Source organism: Hyla sarda, chromosome 12 (genome assembly GCF_029499605.1).
Source record: "Hyla sarda isolate aHylSar1 chromosome 12, aHylSar1.hap1, whole genome shotgun sequence".
In the NCBI taxonomy this organism is placed as follows: Eukaryota; Metazoa; Chordata; class Amphibia; order Anura; family Hylidae; genus Hyla; species Hyla sarda.
This window is the reverse complement of record NC_079200.1, coordinates 38,711,891-38,731,007: the sequence shown is the minus strand read 5'-3', so window position 1 is coordinate 38,731,007 and position 19,117 is coordinate 38,711,891. Positions and strand designations below refer to the sequence as shown.

The following is a 19,117-nucleotide window of genomic DNA, read 5'->3' as shown; positions in this document are numbered from 1 at the left end:
CTACTATTACTCTATATAACTCCCCTATATCTCCTCCTATTACTCCATATAACCTCCCCTATATCTCCTATTACTCCATATAACCTCCTCTATATCACCTCCTATTACTCCATATAATCTCTCTATATCTCCTCATATTACTCCATATAACCTCTTCTATATCTACACCTATTACTCCATATAACCTCTCCTATATCTTCTCCTATTACTCCATATAACCTCCCTATATCTCCTCCTATTACTCCATGTAACCTCCCCTATATCTCCTCCTATTACTCCATATAACCTCTCCTATATCTCCTCCTATTACTCCATGTAACCTCTCCTATATCTCCTCCTATTACTCCATATAACCTCCTCTATATCTCCCCTATATCTCCTCCTATTACTCCATATAATCTCCCCTATATCTCCTCCTATTACTATATATAACCTCCCCTATATCTCCTCCTATTACTCCATATAACCTCTCCTATATCTACTCCTATTACTCCATGTAACCTCTCCTATATCTCCTCCTATTACTCCATGTAACCTCTCCTATACCTCATCCTATTTCTCCATATAACCTCCCCTATATCTCCTCCTATTACTCCATATAACCTCCTCTATATCTCCTCCTATTACTCTATATAATCTCTCTATATCTCCTCATATTACTCCATATAACCTCTTCTATATCTCCACCTATTACTCCATATAACCTCTTCTATATCTCCACCTATTACTCCATATAACCTCCCCTATATCTCCTCCTATTACTCCATATAACCTCCCCTATATCTCCTCCTATTACTCCATATAACCTCTCCTATATCTCCTCCTATTACTCCATATAACCTCTCCTATATCTCCTACTATTACTCTATATAACTCTCCTATATCTCCTCCTATTACTCCATATAACCTCTCCTATATCTCCTCCTATTACTCTATATAACCCTCCTATATCTCCTATTACTTCATATAACCTCCCCTATATCTCCTCCTATTGCTCCATTTAACCTCCCCTATATCTCCTCCTATTACTCCATATAACCTCCCCTATATCTCCTCCTATTACTCCATATAACCTCCCCCTATATCTCCTCCTATTACTTCATATAACCTCCCCTATATCTCCTCCTATTACCCCATATAACCTCCCCCTATATCTCCTCCTATTACTTCATATAACCTCTCCTATATCTCTTCCTATTACTCCATATAACCTCCCCCTATATCTCCTTCTATTACTCCATATAACCTCTCCTATATCTCCTCCTATTACTCCATATAACCTCCCCCTATATCTCCTCCCATTACTCCATATAACCTCCCTATATCTCCTCCTATTACTCCATATAACCCCCCTATATCTCCTCCTATTACTTCATATAACCTCCCCTATATCTCCTCCTATTACTCCATATAACCTCTCCTATATCTCCTCCTATTACTCCATATAACCTCCCCTATATCTCCTCCTATTACTCCATATAACCTCCTCTATATCTCCTCCTATTACTTCATATAACCTCTCCTATATCTCCTCCTATTACTCCATATAACCTCCCCTATATCTCCTCCTATTACTCCATATAACCTCCTCTATATCTCCTCCTATTACTTCATATAACCTCTCCTATATCTCATCCTATTACTCCATTTAACCTCCCCTATATCTCCTCCTATTACTCCATATAACCTCCCCTATATCTCCTCCTATTACTCCATATAACCTCCCCCTATATCTCCTCCTATTACTTCATATAACCTCCCCTATATCTCCTCCTATTACCCCATATAACCTCCCCCTATATCTCCTCCTATTACTCCATATAACCTCCTCTATATCTCCTCCTATTACTTCATATAACCTCTCCTATATCTCCTCCTATTACTCCATATAACTTCCCCTATATCTCCTCCTATTACTCCATATAACCTCCCCTATATCTCCTCCTATTACTCCATATTACCTCTTCTATATCTCCTCCTATTACTCCATATAACCTCCCCTATATCTCCTCCTATTACTCCATGTAACCTCTGCTATATCTCCTCCTATTACTCCATATAACCTCCCCTATATCTCCTCCTATTTCTCCATATAACCTCCCCTATATCTCCTCCTATTACTCCATATAACCTCCCCTATATCTCCTCCTATTACTCCATATAACCTCCCCTATATCTCCTCCTATTACTCCATATAACCTCTCCTATATCTCCTCCTATTACTCTATATAACCTCCCCTATATCTCTTCCTATTACTCCATATAACCTCCCCTATATCTCCTCCTATTACTCCATATAACCTCCCTATATCTCCCCCTATTACTCCATATAACCTCCTCTATATCTCCTCCTATTACTCCATATAACCTCCCCTATATCTCCTCCTATTACTCCATATAACCTCCCCTATATCTCCTCCTATTACTCCATATAACCTCCCTATATCTCATCCTTTTACTCCATATAACCTCCTCTATATCTCCTCCTATTACTCCATATAACCTCCCTATATCTCCTCCTATTACTCCATATACCCTCCTCTATATCTCCTCCTATTACTCCATATAACCTCCCCTATATCTCATCCTTTTACTCCATATAACCTCCCCTATATCTCCTCCTATTACTCCATATAACCTCCCCTATATCTCCTCCTATTACTCCATATAATATCCCCCATATCTCCTCCTATTACTCCATATAACCTCCCCTATATCTCCTCCTATTACTCCATATAACCTCCCCATATCTCCTCCTATTACTCCATATAACCTCCCCTATATCTCCTCCTATTACTCCATATAACCTCCCCCATATCTCCTCCTATTACTTCATATAATCTCCCCCATATCTCCTCCTATTACTCCATATAACCTCCCTATATCTCCTATTACTCCATATAACCTCCTCTATATCTCCTCCTATTATTCTACATTACTTCCCCTATATCACTCCATATAGCCTTTTCTATAACTTCCCCTATCTGTATATTCATCTCTGTAAAACATCATACAGTTCTCCTAGTTCTCCACACAACTTCTCGCTCTCAATCCCTCCTCTTCCTCCTTACATCTTTTATGCCCCTATACAGTTTGTTCATTGTAAATCACAAATGAACGCAGAGCTCGGAGTAGCGGCCGGTACCCCCCTCTTTTCCCTGGCACTAACACGCAGAGAATGAAAATGTCTGTCTAAACATCAATTTAATTGGAAAAGCCTTGTCTCTAACCTGGCATATTGACCCAGTGCATGCGGGAAAGACGAGAGAGAGGGAGAGAGAGAGAGAGAGAGAGAGAGAGAGAGAGAGAGAGAGAGAGGGAGAGAAGGAGAGAGAGAAAGAGAGAGAAAGAGAGAGAGAGAGAGAGACATGGATAATAAGGAAAGAGACAGAAAGAGCAGGAGAGTGTTAGACAGGGGAGAGGGAGGAGGGAGAGGTGAGGATGCAGTATTGGTAACCTGGCACCAATTTGCATAACTGAGCAAAAATACTGTTCACTTCCAGTTGTGCTAGGGGGCATTATGTAATCTGACCAGAGCAGATCTCAAAATTGGGTACCACCTCTGGGTGAGAGAGACTATGGGCACCACTCTGGGTGATAGACTGCATAAAGAAAATAAAAGGTACAGGGAGGGGGTAGTAGGTGAATGTACAGAAGATAAAAGTGAAGGGGTGGGCACTGTATGGAAAGGTACAGAGGTGGGCTAGTGGAGGGGGGTAAGAAGTATAGAGGGATGGATGAGAAATGAGACAGACAGTAAAAGAGTGTCTGAGGGGAGGAGAGAAAAAGGGAGGGAGATAGAAGGTCAGATAGAGAGAGAGAAAGACACAAGGAAAGAGGGAGGGAGAGTCAGGAGCGGGTGACAAACCCTGAGGAAGAGAGAGAGGAGAGAGACCTGGCAGGAGAGGGATGACTGAGAAAGCGAGGGGACTAGCAGAGAAGGGATGAACCAATGAGAGACCTGGAGAAGAGGAGAAAGGTGTGTGACAGCCAGGCAAGGCAGGCAAGGAGACAGGCGAGCAGGTGCAAGGAGGCAGCTGAGACACAGCAAGTGCCAGGAGCAGGAGAAGAGTAGACAGAACCAAGGTGATGGTCAAAGAGAGTGAAGAAGTGGAGACGAGAAGAGTGCAGCCACCTATGTAGGGGAGGGGGGAACTGGAGAAGTGCAAGACTAGGGAGTAGCACAAGTGAGGTGGTCAGGGAGCATCCAAGCTGTGTATATATCTCTAGCTGTGTATTCACAGATATACATGGATGCTGAACGCAGGTGAGTGTACGCCTCAAGACTCAGCCACTGAGCAACATGCAGCTCACACAATGCTGTTTTATATTCCTGGTTCAAGGCAGCATCTATCTGGTAAGTAAGACATAAAGGAGAACCTGTGTTTATCTCTCCCCGGCTGTGCCTGTACCGCCCCATAAATGTGGTGTCTCCTACCCTCCTGTGTGCCCTGTCTTGTGCCCCCTGCTCCTTGCTGTATGCATGTTATCACACCTGCTGCTCCTCTGCTCTGTGTATCATGGACAATCCAGTGTGTGTCTATAGGGTCAGATTGGGGAATGATGGAGGGGGCTGTCAGCAGGGGGGCTTATGTTAAACATTCCCCACTACCTGTTGCTCCTTGAAGTCACGTAATATGACAGTATATGTACATATGCTAGTGTATAGGGGGCGTGTGGGAAATATGAGATTGGATGTGTATGTGATGTGGTAAGAACGATGTAAGAGCTGGATAGTGTAAACGTAATACAGAGAAAGATTGATTTTCTTATAGGATTCTGGATGGGGGTATGTAACGGAGCGATCAAGTGGGGTCTGGAGTCAGAGAGATGCTTCAAGGGTTAAAGAGTCCGTCTCGTAGCAGACCATATAGAGCTTCAGACTGGAGCTTGTTTAGTTGGTTAAACAGGCTGGATAATAGAGCACAATACAAGGACGTGAGAAACGAGAAGAAGGGTCATTATAATGGATGTGTTATTCAGGGGTTAAAAGGAGAATTCTATGTATAGTCGGGAGATCTAATGACAAGGTCTGCTGTAGGAGTGGTGCTTTACAAACCAGGACATTTTTTGATGGGTTAAAGAGGCAGTACCACCAAATATTAGACATTTTATGGGTTACATCAATTACTCTAGTATGTAACAGAGGTCCTGTGAATGGTTTTCATGGGATTATCAAAGGTTGCGCTCTATGGTCGGAGATGTTTATTGGGCTAAAAGGTAATTCCGGAGAAGAAGTAAATGTCTTCAGACTTCACAGGATGATTTTATGTCAAGATTTAGAGACCACATAGTAAGAAGGTTAACAGTGTAAGTAAATGAAGTAAATTTCAAATCTGACCAAGTGGTCTATGGGTCGGTCTGGTTAGAATTAGAAGGTCTACAGCCATGGACATGGAACTGACAGGCTAAAGGGGCAGTGTCGCCTATGATCAGCCAGATGTAATTGAGATGGGAATGTTTAAAGGGTTAATGAATCTTGTGAGGGAGAAGAGCTTTGCCGCCGTCTTTTGATAGGTTAAATGATAGCTCCGTATAAAACTGTCCAGACCTGATGACAATGGCGTTTGATGGGTCAATCACATATGAAGGATCCAATCTGTGGACTGGATCAAATTGATCATTTAAAGAAATGCAAGAATATTCCTAAAATGACAAAAAAAGGCATGTTATTTCAAGGAGGATGATGATTTGTGGGGAATTTCCACATAACGTCTCAGCTATATAGTTGTCATTTGGCAACTAAGAAGGTGGAACGGCTTGTGGGTGTTCATCTTATCACCCTCATTAATTAATGAGTACAAGTCTTGACCTCGTAAGATTACATAAAGGTCAGATGCTTAGTCTCGTGTAGGGCTCGGGGCCATCGACAAATGTGATTCATTATGAATGACTCCTTACTGAGCAAATTAGCTCCCATCTTCAGATATGAACAGAGTATAAATGGGCCTTCCATGACCCATCAATATTGACCTGACCTCTAGGGTAAAAGCCATGTCCCAATGGGAATCCCATTGGAATAATGAGAGTCTTATTTACAACTCAGACCACACGAGTGTGTCCATTGACATGAACATGTTGGGTCAACCCTCCATTCTAGTGGATGAGGCAGTTTTGGGAAATTCTTCCATACCATGACCTATTGATTGTAGTGATCCTCTTCGAGGCACAGAGTCTCAGATTGTGGCTTTCTATATCAAGTGACCTTATCGATTGTAGGCTATTTGGACAGGCTGGAGAATTATGTGGTTTCTAATGTTGACTTGGGGCGAGCAGTTTTTAAGGATTTCTACCCAATCTTTATTGACCTTTGGGTGAACTGGTATAAGTTCCTTATAAGACAGATCTTCAGTATACAGGACAGGCACATTCAGAGCTGACCTTCCTACTTGATCGTGTTATTGTGTGGCTGTGTGTAGCATTTGTAGGTCTCCACGGGTTTGTGGGCTCATTTAGCAGATGCTACCCTTTCTAGTAGCTGCCATTTTGTAGTCATGTCTTCTTTTTTTATCCCCTGATTTCCATCACAATATTGTATAGAGTAATTGTTTTTTTTTTTTTTTTTAAGGATCTTGCTTTACATCCTATACATTGTGAGACACTCTACGAGGCATATTCCCATTTATTGCCATTCACTACTAGGAGATAGTCAATAGAAGTCATTAGAGGTGATAGTTTCAGAATAGTATATAACAGAATAGCCCCGACCCCAAGGATACATTTGATGCTTTCATTAAACTTTCCAGGCCGCTATTGTCTTGCGAGATTATACAATTCAATATCTGGTGATTTTTCCATTGTCATTAATTATCCGTCGCCGTCAGGCGGCGGCACGAGCCTCATTATTCTATATTTACAGCTTTTCACCATTGATCTGCAGTTCTGAGCCTATTTTGATGTAGCAATTAATTTTATATTAGAATTTATGTTTTACGATCATGTGTTGGGCTGATCTCCTTCATGTATCTACTACATTATGCATTCATTGGCTCAGTTATACATCTGTATTATTTTGTGAGCATGCATTAGGCGGTTTAGTGTTATCACCCTGGTCTGTCATCGTTCCCGGAGAACTATTGTAATGTATTTCTGCTGTCTGGTGGGATTTACCACTCTGGTATAGTCTTCTATAGATCTTATATGAGCCATGTCCCTCTGCTATTTTGTATCAAGATTCACTCTTGTGTATCTTGTGTGTTGCTCTCCGTCAAAACAACTCCCTATGGACTTAGCTCATTTACCAGCTGCCCCCACCTAGCTGTCACCATGGTTATCCCCCCTTTGTAAAAAATTAACTATTTCAGCCATGGATTATATTGACTAGCCATGCCACCTGTCCTGACTACAGAGCTGACACTTTGTTGTTCACATGGCTCCTCTTGTTGGAAGACCATGATATAACTAGTTGTAATGTTATTTCATGAAGTTCTCCAATATTATGTCTGGCAGTTATGTTAATAGTATTCATCATGTTATATTTAAAAAAATATTCTAATATTAAAAATTTTCTTCTGGCTTTCACACAAACACACACTCAGGTGAAACTCGAAAAATTTGAATATTGTGCAAAAGTCCATTGTATTTCATTAATGTAGCTTAAAAGGAAAGGAAGTGCTCCGAAATCTCCTGGTAGACGGATGCGTTGTCCCTGGACTTAATGAAGCACAGTGACCAACACCAGCAGAGGACATGGCTCCCAAAATCATAGTAATTGGGTGGGGGAGCTGTAAGCCATAATCATCACAATTATGACAAATTACGGCTTGAACTATATTGCTTTCCTGTAATGAGTTTCTCTCATATGTTAGTTTCACCTTTGTGAAGTTGCATTTCTGAAATAAACAAACTTTGCACGATATTAAAATTTTTCGAGTTTCACCTGTGTATATATATATATATATATATATATATATATACAGTATCTCCCATAAGGGACTCCACCCCTTATAATGTATATACAGTATCTCCCATAAGTGACTCCACCCCTCATAATGTATATACAGTATCTCCCATAAGTGACTCCACCCCTCACATTATATACAGTATATCCCATAAGTGACTCCACCCCTCACATTATATACAGTATCTCCCATAAGTGACTCCACCCCTCATAATGTATAGACAGTATCTCCCTTAAGTGAGTCCACCCCTCACATTATATATAGTATCTCCCTTAAGTGAGTCCACCCCTCACATTATACATACAGTATCTCCCATAAGTGACTCCACCCCTCACATTATATATAGTATCTCCCTTAAGTGAGTCCACCCCTCACATTATACATACAGTATCTCCCATAAGTGACTCCACCCCTCACATTATATACAGTATATCCCATAAGTGACTCCACCCCTCACATTATACATACAGTATCTCCCATAAGTGAGTCCACCCTTCATAATGTATATACAGTATCTCCCATAAGTGACTCCACCCCTCATAATGTATATACAGTATCTCCCATAAGTGAATCCACCCCTCATAATGTATATACAGTATCTCCCATAAGTGACTCCACCCCTCACATTATATATGCAGTATCTCCCATAAGTGAGTCCACCCCTCACAATATATATACAGTATCTCCCATAAGTGACTCCACCCCTCACATTATATATACAGTATCTCCCATAAGTGAGTCCACCCCTCACATTATATACAGTATCTCCCATAAGTGAGTCCACCCCTCACATTATATACAGTATATCCCATAAGAGAGTCCACCCCTCACATTATATATACAGTATCTCCCATAAGTGAGTCCACCCCTCACATTATATATACAGTATATCCAATAAGTGAGTCCACCCCTCACATTATATATACAGTATCTCCCATAAGTGAGTCCACCCCTCACATTATATATACAGTATATCCCATAAGTGAGTCCACCCCTCACATTATATATACAGTATCTCCCATAAGTGACTCCACCCCTCACATTATATATACAGTATATCCCATAAGTGAGTACACCCCTCACATTATATGTACAGTATCTCCCATAAGTGAGTCCACCCCTCACATTATATATACAGTATCTCCCATAAGTGAGTCCACCCCTCACATTATATATACAGTATCTCCCATAAGTGACTCCACCCTCACATTATATACAGTATCTCCCATAAGTGAGTCCACCCCTCACATTATATATACAGTATCTCCCATAAGTGAGTCCACCCCTCACATTATATATAGTATCTCCCATAAGTGAGTCCACTCCTCATATTATATATACAGTATCTCCCATAAGTGAGTCCACCCCTCACATTATATATACAGTATCTCCCATATATACAGTATATACCATAAGTGACTCCACCCCTCATAATGTATATACAGTATCTCCCATAAGTGAATCCACCCCTCATAATGTATATACAGTATCTCCCATCAGTGAGTTCCCCCCTCACATTATATACAGTATCTCCCATAAGTGACTCCACCCCTCACATTATATACAGTATCTCCCATAAGTGACTCCACCCCTCACATTATATATAGTATCTCCCATCAGTGAGTTCCCCCCTCACATTATATATACAGTATATCCCATAAGTGACTCCACCCCTCACATTATATACAGTATCTCCCATAGGTGAGTCCACCCCTCACATTATATATAGTATCTCCCATAGGTGAGTCCACCCCTCACATTATATATACAGTATCTCCCATAGGTGAGTCCACCCCTCACATTATATATACAGTATCTCCCATAAGTGACTCCACCCCTCACATTATATACAGTATCTCCCATAGGTGAGTCCACCCCTCACATTATATATAGTATCTCCCATAGGTGAGTCCACCCCTCACATTATATATACAGTATCTCCCATAGGTGAGTCCACCCCTCACATTATATACAGTATCTCCCATAAGTGGCTCCACCCCTCACATTATATACAGTATCTCCCATTAGTGACTCCACCCCTCACAATTTTGTAAATATTTCATTATTATATCTTGTGACAACACTAAAGAAATAACACTATGCTACAATGTAAAGTAGTGAGTGCAAAGCCTGTATAACTGTCTCTAATGTTGTGTCCCCTAAAAATAACTCAACATACAACCATTAATGTCTAAACCGTGGTTACAAAAGTGAGTACACCCCTAAGTAGAAATTTTCAAATTGGGCCTAAAGTGTCAATATTTCGTGTGGCCACAATTATTTTCCAGCACTGCCTTAAAGGGGTACTCCGGTGAAAACCTTTTTATTTTTTTTAATTCAACTGGTGCCAGAAAGTTAAACAGATTTGTAAATTACTTCAATTAAAAAAATCTCAATCCTTCCAGGATTTATTAGCTGCTGAATACTACAGAGGAAATTATTTTCTTTTTGGAACACAGAGCTCTCTGCTGACATCACAAGCACAGTGCTCTCTGCTGACATCTCTGTCCATTTTAGGAACTGTCCAGAGCAGCATATGTTTGCTATGGTGATTTTCTCCTACTCTGGACAGTACTTAAAATGGACAGAGATGTCAGCAGAGAGCACTGTGCTCGTGATTCAGCAGAGAGCTCTGTGTTCCAAAAAGAAAATAATTTCCTCTGTAGTATTCAGCAGCTAATAAGAACTGGAAGGATTAAGATTTTTTTAATAGAAGTAATTTACAAATCTGTTTAAAAGGGTTCTCTGGTGCTTACACATCTTATTCCCTATCCAAAGGATAGGGGATAATATGCCTGATCGCGGGAGTCCCGCCGCTGGGGACACCCGTGATCTTGCACACGGCACCCCATTTGTAATCAGTCCCCGGAGCGTGTTCGCTCCGGGTCTGATTACAGGCGACCACCGGGCTGGTGGCGTGTGATGTCACGCCTCCACCCCCGTGTGATGTCACGCTCCGCCCCTCAATGCAAGCCTACGGGAGGGGACTGATTACAATCGGGGTGCCGTGTGCCAGATCACGGGCGTCCCCAGCGGCGGGACTCCCGCAATCAGGCATCTTATCCCCTATCCTTTGGATAGGGGATAAGATGTGTAAGCACCGGAGTACCCCTTTAACTTTCTGGCACGAGTTGATAAAAAAAATAAAAAATAAAGTTTTTCACCGGAGTACCCCTTTAAACCTCTTGGATATAGAGGTCACCAGAGCTTCAAAGGTTGTCACTGGAGTCCTCTTCCTCTCCTCCATAACATATAGAAGTTACTGGATGAGACCTTGCACTCTCCCACCTCCCGTTTGAGAATGTCTCACAGATGCTCAATAGGGTTTGGGTCTTGTAAGGCAGTGGTCATCTTGGATCTGTTTTTGGGATTGTTATCATGTTGGAATACCACTCTGTGGCCCAATCTCTGAAAGGAGAGGCTCATGTTCTGCTTCAGTATGTCACAGGACATATTGGCATTAATGGTTTCCTTAATGAGTTGTAGCTCCCAGTGCCAGCAGCGTTCATGCAGCCCGAGACTAGACTTAGTTTGTCTTCAGCAAACTGTTTGCAGCCTTTCTTGTGCTTCATTCAAAGACTTCCTTCTGGGATGAAAGCCATGCAGACCAATTTGATGCAGTGCTCGGCATATGGTCTGAGTACTGACAGGCTGATAAAACCCTCACCCCTTCAATGCTGGCAGCACTCATACGTCTATTTCCCAAAGACAACCTCTGGAGATGATTCTGAGCAAGTGCACTCAACTTCTTTGGTCAACTATGGCAAAGCCTGTTCTGAGCGAAACCTGTCCTGTGAAACTGTTGTATGGTCTTGCCCACCACGATGAAGCTCAGCTCCAGGGTCTTGGCAATCTTCTTATAGCAACAAATTTGTAGAGCAACAAAAAAAAAATTCAGATCCTCAGAGAGTTCTTTGTCATGAGGTGCCATGTTAAACTTCTAGTGATCAGTATTAGAGAGTGTGAGAGTGATAACACAAATAGCACACCTGCTCCCCATTTACACCTGAGACCTTGTAACACTAACAAGTCACATGGCATCGGGGAGGGAAAATGGCTAATTGGGCCCAATTTCAACATTTTCTCTTAGGGGTGTACTGACTTTTGTTGCCAAGGTTTAGACATTAAAGGGGTACTCCTGTGGAAAACTTTTTTTTTTTTTTAATCAACTGGTGCCAGAAAGTTAAACAGATTTGTAAATTACTTTTATTTAAAAAATCTTAATCTTTCCAGTACTTTTTAGGGTCTATATACTACAGAGGAAATGCTTTTCTTTTTGGATTTCTCTGATATCATGACCATAGTGCTCTCTGCTGACCTCTGCTGTCCATTTTCGGAACTGTCCTGAGCAGCATATGTTTGCTATGGGGATTTTCTCCTGCTATTTTTGGACAGTTCCAAAAATGGACAGCAGAGGTCAGCAGAGATGTCATGACATCAGAGAAATCCAAAAAGAAAAGAATTTCCTCTGTAGTATACAGACCCTAAAAAGTGCTGAAAAGATTAAGATTTTTTAATAGAAGTAATTTACAAATCTGTTTAACTTTCTGGCACCAGTGGATTTAAAAAAAAAAAAGTTTTCCACAGGAGTACCCCTTTAAAGGCTGTGTGTTGAGTTATTTTAAGGGGACTTAGGGTATGTTCACAATGCGGAATCTCCGCTTGCGGAATTCTGCGAGTACTTGCAGAATTCCACGCAAAGTATGAACATGAAATTCCGCAGTGTGAAGAGGTCTCGGGAAGACCCATTCACACTGATGGTACTGTTCACTGCATGGAATTCTGCGAGAATTCGGCAGTGTGAACGTACCCTTACTATTTTACATTGTGGCAGAGTGTTCGTTTTTCGGTGTTGTCAAATAAAGTTATAATAAAATATTTACAATAATGTGAGGGGTGTACTCACTTATGGGAGATACTGTGTGTATGTATATATATATATATATATATATATATATATATATATATATATATATATAAATTCCGGGTAGGAAGAACTGATATCAGGTTTTAATTCTAGGAAAGATGGATCTATTGTTTTTCAATATCTAAAACTTCTCCTGGATTTGCTATTATATTTTACTGTATGACAACCTATCACTCAGATACCAGGTAGTTAGTACACTTAATAATGTACATGATTGTCCAGTTTAAATATAGGTTTTCATATTTATTTGGTATAAAGAACTGTACTGTTTTACAATCTTTAAAATAATTTCAGGATTTTGTATACTTTTTTTTTTTTTTACCAAGCAGTATGATAACTTTTCCATTATCCAGTCACAAGGTAGGAAGGACCTGGGTAGGAAAAACAGGTATCAGGTACCAAGTCTAGGAGAGGTGGGTCTAGATCTCTTAAAACTCTGAGACTGTGTCAGCAATGATGGACAGGGACGCTATATTTCCACAAGGTCATATGTGGATACAAGGTTTCAGAAAGCTCATATATCATCCAGGGAAAGCTGGGGGATATATGGGAAATCCAGAAATAGTTAAAGGGGTACTACCGTGGAAAACTTATATATATTTTTTTTAATCAATTGGTGCCAGAAAGTTAAACAGATTTGTAAATAACTTCTATAAAAAAAAAATCTTAATCCTTCTAGTACTTTTTAGGGGCTGTATACTACAGAGGAAATGTTTATCTTTTTGAATTTCTTTGATGTCACGACCACAGTTCTTTCTACTGACCTCTGCTGTTCATTTTAGGAACTTTCCAGAGCAGCATATGTTTGCTATGGAGATTTTCTACTGGCCTGGACAGTTCCTAAAATGAACAACAGAGGTCAGCAGAGAGCACTGTGGTCATGACATGAGAGAAATCCAAAAAGATAAACATTTCCTCTGTAGTATACAGCCCCTAAAAAGTACTGGAAGGATTAAGATATTTTAATAGAAGTAATTTACAAATCTGTTTAACTTTCTGGCACCAGTTGATTAAAAAAAAAAAGTTTTCCACAGTAGTACCCCTTTAATATCCCTGTCAAGACTTATCATGGTAAGGACTTTGGCAAGTCCTATTTTCATGCCTGGATTTTTATAGAATAAAAGGAAGGTTGGTAGTGGGTCCTTTCATATCCCTTCCTGGAACAGTCCAGGTTTTTAGTGTGGCCATGGTCAGCACAGGTGCTAAAGAAAGCTAAATACTGGGCTTTAGGTGTATCTCAGTTTGCAAGCTGTGACTGTGCAGAACTTCTGATGAGAGTTAAAGGGGTACTCCGGCGCTAAGACATCATATCCCCTATCCAAAGGATAGGGGATAAGATGCCTGACCGTGGGGGTCCTCCGTGATCTTCCACGCCGCACCCAGTTAGCATCAGCCCCCGGAGCGTGCTCGCTCCGGGTCTGATTACTAGCAATGACAGGGATCGAGCATAGTGACGTCACGGCTCCGCCCCCTCAATGCAAGCCTATGGAGGGGGCATGACGCCCCCTCCGTAGGCTTGCATTGAGGGGCGGGCCGTGACGTCACACGGGGCGGAGCCATGACATCACTATGCTCTGTCCCTGTGATCGCTAGTAATCAGACCCAGAGCGAGCACGGGGTGCGGCGTGGAAGATCACGGGGGTCCCCAGTGGTGGGACCCCCACGGTCAGGCATCTTATCCCCTATCCTTTGGATAGGGGATAAGATGTCTTAGTGCCGGAGTACCCCTTTAAAGTCCTGAAGTGTGTAGCCTCAAAAGGGGATGTTTGCCTTGTGTAAGTAAACCATTATTGATGGCTTTTTTGCTGGGTGGCTGGTAATAAGCCACTTACATAGATAGGGGAGAGTTCTGTGTATTTAATATTTGGCATTCTGGATTTATTTAGCTTTTTTTAAGCGTGAAGCTAAAGTCTATGGGGGATATTTATCAAAACCTGTCCAGAGGAAAAGTTGCTGAGTTGCCCAAAGCAACCAATCAGATCGCTTCTTTCATTTTTAGAGGCCTTTTCAAAAATGAAATAAGCGATCTGATTGGTTGCTATGGGCAACTCAGCAACTTTTCCTCTGGACAGGTTTTGATAAATCTCCCCCTATATTTTCTTTTCTGCTTGTAAAAAATAAATAAATAAAAAAGACAGGAAAAGCCGTTTGAATTATCTGTATGTGTCACTGTCTCTGACTGCTGTTTTGCTATTATTTGCCTGGCTCTTTTGGGTTACTCTCCCAAATTGATATATGTAGAGCTCTAGAGTAGCTGCTGAAACATGTCTCTCATTTGGGGTGGCAAAAAGCCAGACTGCCTTGAGCTAGGGCAGGAAATTGAAGGTAAAGGAAAGCTTAACTACGTCTCTGACCAGACGCCTAAATTGAAGCAAACTTTGTAACAGAGCCTTTACCTGCTGTTACCGGCAGGGAGGTAGTAGATCCACTGAGCCTGTGTGAATGATAGCGTGGTCCATGTCAGGGAGGGGAGTCTAAGGTAGCACTGGTTTTCACCAGAGCCCACCGCAAAGCAGGATGGACTTGCTGCAGTAGGCGGCACCCAGGTCACTACCCCTGACATGACTTGTCCACACAGGCTGCTGAGGAGAAAACGTGGTACAGAAGGAATATGGCAACTAGTAGTCAGGATAGCAGAAGGTCAGGGCTGGCAGAAGGGTAGCGAGAACAGGGACGTAGCAAGAGGTCAGTAGGCAGGCGGCACAGGAGCAAGGTCAGGTCATGGAGCAGGTAGGTCAGGAACACGGTAAGGCAAGACATAAGAAACGCTTTCACTAGGGCACTAGGCAAACCAAGATCGGGCAAGAGGTAGCGGGAGGTGCACATACTTATAGAGAAGGGACAGGTGCAAACACTAATTAAGGGTGCACTGGCCCTTTAAATCTCAGAACTCCAGTGCGCACGCCCTAGGAGGCGGGGACGCGCATGCTGGCAGTGTGTGAACATGGAGGAATCAGAAGAAGGAGGAGGTGAGTGACAGCCCGAGATTCTCATGCGGGCGCGTCCCGCAATGCAAATCCCGGGCCCCCCAGAGGACAGAGGAAGAGAGCACTCACAGCCAGTGTGACCGGCCGGAGCGCTCGCCGTAACACCTGCCATTTCAAATACTAATAAATTTGCTGCATCAAGGTCCAAATGCAACTGCCACCTGTACACCCCCTTTACCTCTGCACCTAAAATACTTTTAGATATGTTGCTCTGATGCCTTTGGGCCCCCTCAGGAATCTTGTCTTATGACATCCTTGCCTTGCCTACATGGTCCTCAATAGCAGTTCTAAAAAAAAAACAATTATAACTCATTTACATTATCTATTAATTAAATGAATTGTCAAGGGAGTTGTCACTTTACAGTAAAATGTCCTCAGTCTGGAGTAAAAACAATAAAAGAAAATATGTTCTCACCTGCTTTGATCCCCTGCTGCTATTCCAATGGTGCCTGGTCCCACTGAATAACATGTCCTGGCCTTGGTCTTGGCACAAGGAAGTGCCCGTTGAGCCAATCACTGGATGCATTGGTGGTCTGCTTAGTAGGCACTGGGCACTTCATTAGATTGAGAAATAGACCAGGATCTTCTTGACAGTAAGACTGGGCACTGTTGACACGGTGGTTTTTATTGTCTGGACCCCAGCCTGGGCACCTATAAAGTGAACATGCCCATTGATTTCAGCTGAACTATTTGAGAGCAAGATATGATAGAGGTAGTAAAGCTGAGTTCTATGATATATAGGTTTATGTGATTTGGAGCAGAGTTTCTGAGTAAAAAGCAGTGTAAATCCTGACAGTACTCCTAGGAGAGACAGAGAGAGTCCTGCTTACAGTGCCCTTATCTATTGATTTACATAGTAAATAAATCACTGTGTAAATGGGGTTAGAAGGACTCTAAGGCCTGGTTGACATTGGAATTTCTGCCAGAGATCCCGCAGGCGGCGCTAGGACCTTGAAGACTGCATTGCCATCCCCATAGACGGCAATTCATTTCTGAGCGGATCCGCCGAAAGATCGGCTCAGATATGCATTGCCGTCCGTGGTAATGGCAATGCAGTCTGCGCAGTCCTAGCGCCACCCACGGGATCTCTGGTGGAAATTCTGTCTGGAGATTCCTCAGTGTGAACCCGGCCTCACTGTCTCTCCTAGGGGTCTTGTCTGGACTCTTTACTCAGAAATCTTGCTGCATATTATATAAACCTATCTATCACAGAGCTTAGCTTGTCTCCTTCACTTTACCTTTAAAAAAAATATTGCCCGGACAACCCCTTTAAAAAGTTACTCCCACCAAGGTCACACACGCATACCATTGGGTTTCAAAAATTCTAAATTAGTTTTGACCTGTTATTGTATGTTTATGTGACATTTTGTTTATGATAAAAGTACATTGTATATGTTCATAACTGGCACTCATAAGTCATGCTGTAAGTGTGAATAGTAAGATGATATTTTGTACGAAGGTGCTAGCTGTATAACAGTGATATTAAGAGTCTGCGCCCTCCGTAGCTGAAAGCACATTGCTGTGACATCTGCAGTTACCACAGAGCGGCTGTGAGTTGTGTAGTGGTCTCTTTTTTCAAGTAGCTCTTTGACATTGTGATACCCAGGGGGTGTAGGTCAGGTGGATGCACATTACTCAGCTCTCATTAAACTGGTTACACTGATTAGTACTCAGTATCACTAATTATCAGCTGCAGCATCTGTTACTGCTGGGGATTCAGGTGAGGGCCTATCAATAAAGGAAAGGAGCGGAGACAAGATTAAGAGAGTACAAGGCACTGAAGAAGAAACAAAGGGTGAGGGAAGGGAATACTGTTTGCTTGATGATGCACCATTTTAGGTTTCTTTACTGATAGAGGTCATTGTCTTTTTCATCACCAGGTAATCTGTGGCCAAGAAGACTCTTCTAGTGACCCAGATGATGAAGATCAGTCAGATGCAAAGCCCAATTCCAGGCCTCGAATCCCCAGGAGACGGTCCCCTTCTCCATCCCGATCTCGTAGCTCAAGCCCCTCAAACTCCACCATCCTACAACTTCTATCCAACTCTCCTGAATTTTGGGATGTCCTGAACAGTCTTTCAGAGCTGGGCCATAATCCAGAACCCCCAGTTCCAGCTAGGAATCGACGTCAGTCTGTGCTAAGGTCAACAGGAAGAGCCAAGAAAATCTTTGGTTGGGGGGATTTTTATTCCAATATCAAGACAGTAAAGCTCAACCTTCTCATCACAGGAAAAGTAGTGGATCATGGGAATGGGTCCTTCAGTGTCTACTTTCTCCACAACTCTACAGGCCAAGGGAATGTTTCTGTTAGTCTTGTACCACCTTCCAAAGTCCTTGACTTTGACTTGGAGCAGCAAATGTATGCTGAAGCAAAGGAGTCAAAAATCTTCAATTGTCGAGTGGAATTTGAAAAAGTAGATAAAGCAATTAAGACGGGTTTATGTCCTCATGACCCATCAAAGACCTGCCACCAGCAGCAAACTCGTAGCAAGGTCTCATGGACATGCTCTCACCCATTCAAGATTGTTTGTGTATATGTCTCCTTTTACACAACAGATTATAGACTAGTGCAAAAGGTTTGCCCTGACTATAACTATCACAGCAGCTCTCCGTATTCACCCTCAGGCTGAAGATAAGGAAACTGTGAGCTCATGGCTGTGGAATAGCCTAAATTGGGCTAAAATTGGGTCTATCTTTTATGGACTTCCTGTGCCTTGGTCTGGTCCATTGTGGTGTATGTATTTGTGGAGACAGTGGACAGAAAGCTGTGTAAGTGATGTGTTGGATGTGAAATTAAAACCACTTCAATATACATACGTATATAAATGCTATACTGATATTGCCCTATAAAATGAACTAATAGATTCTCCCAGACACCAAAAAAGTAGAGGTTTGGTGGGTGCATTATGTCTCCAGATACAATGTCTTCTAGTGCAAACCCAGATTTATGGTAACAGCAAACTAATCCAGAAGTATGGTTCTGAAGATTATGGTAGAGCCGAGTTAATCAGCTGACTACAAGTCCATCCTTCATAGCAAATGTCCTGTGTTTTATGTATGAATATTCGGCCAACTTGTCAGTCGTTAAGTACCTTGTGACCTCGATGTTTCAGCACCATTGTGTCCAGCATCATCTCACTCTCTAATAGATTAGTTTTGTTCATGTATCTACATCATGAGAGTTGCCTACATGTGTGGTGAAAAGATGCATATCCTAAAATAAAGACTATGGAGACTGTAGAACTTCATGGAAACAGAGAAAGACATGTAGAACCACATCCAAACTGGGGTCATCCAACAGA

At 42.0% G+C, this 19,117-nt stretch overlaps 1 protein-coding gene across 1 annotated transcript; it reads left to right on the top strand.

Annotated features, from left to right (window-relative positions):
* Positions 1-3,832: 3,832 nt before the first annotated feature.
* NXPH3 (neurexophilin 3) lies at positions 3,833-19,088 on the top strand. The gene is made up of 2 exons (XM_056549409.1): positions 3,833-4,357; positions 17,696-19,088. Exons 1-2 carry the CDS (start codon positions 4,304-4,306, stop codon positions 18,443-18,445), a joined length of 804 nt encoding a protein of 267 aa, XP_056405384.1. The 5' UTR covers positions 3,833-4,303; the 3' UTR covers positions 18,446-19,088.
* Positions 19,089-19,117: the final 29 nt, after the last annotated feature.

Bases quoted from the DNA above. Each gene is read 5' to 3' on its own strand.
- NXPH3 (XM_056549409.1), top strand. From the start codon at position 4,304: ATGCAGCTCACACAATGCTGTTTTATATTCCTGGTTCAAGGCAGCATC. The intron at 4,358-17,695 runs GTAAGTAAGACA...TTTCATCACCAG, and splicing joins TTCAAGGCAGCATCTATCTG to GTAATCTGTGGCCAAGAAGA.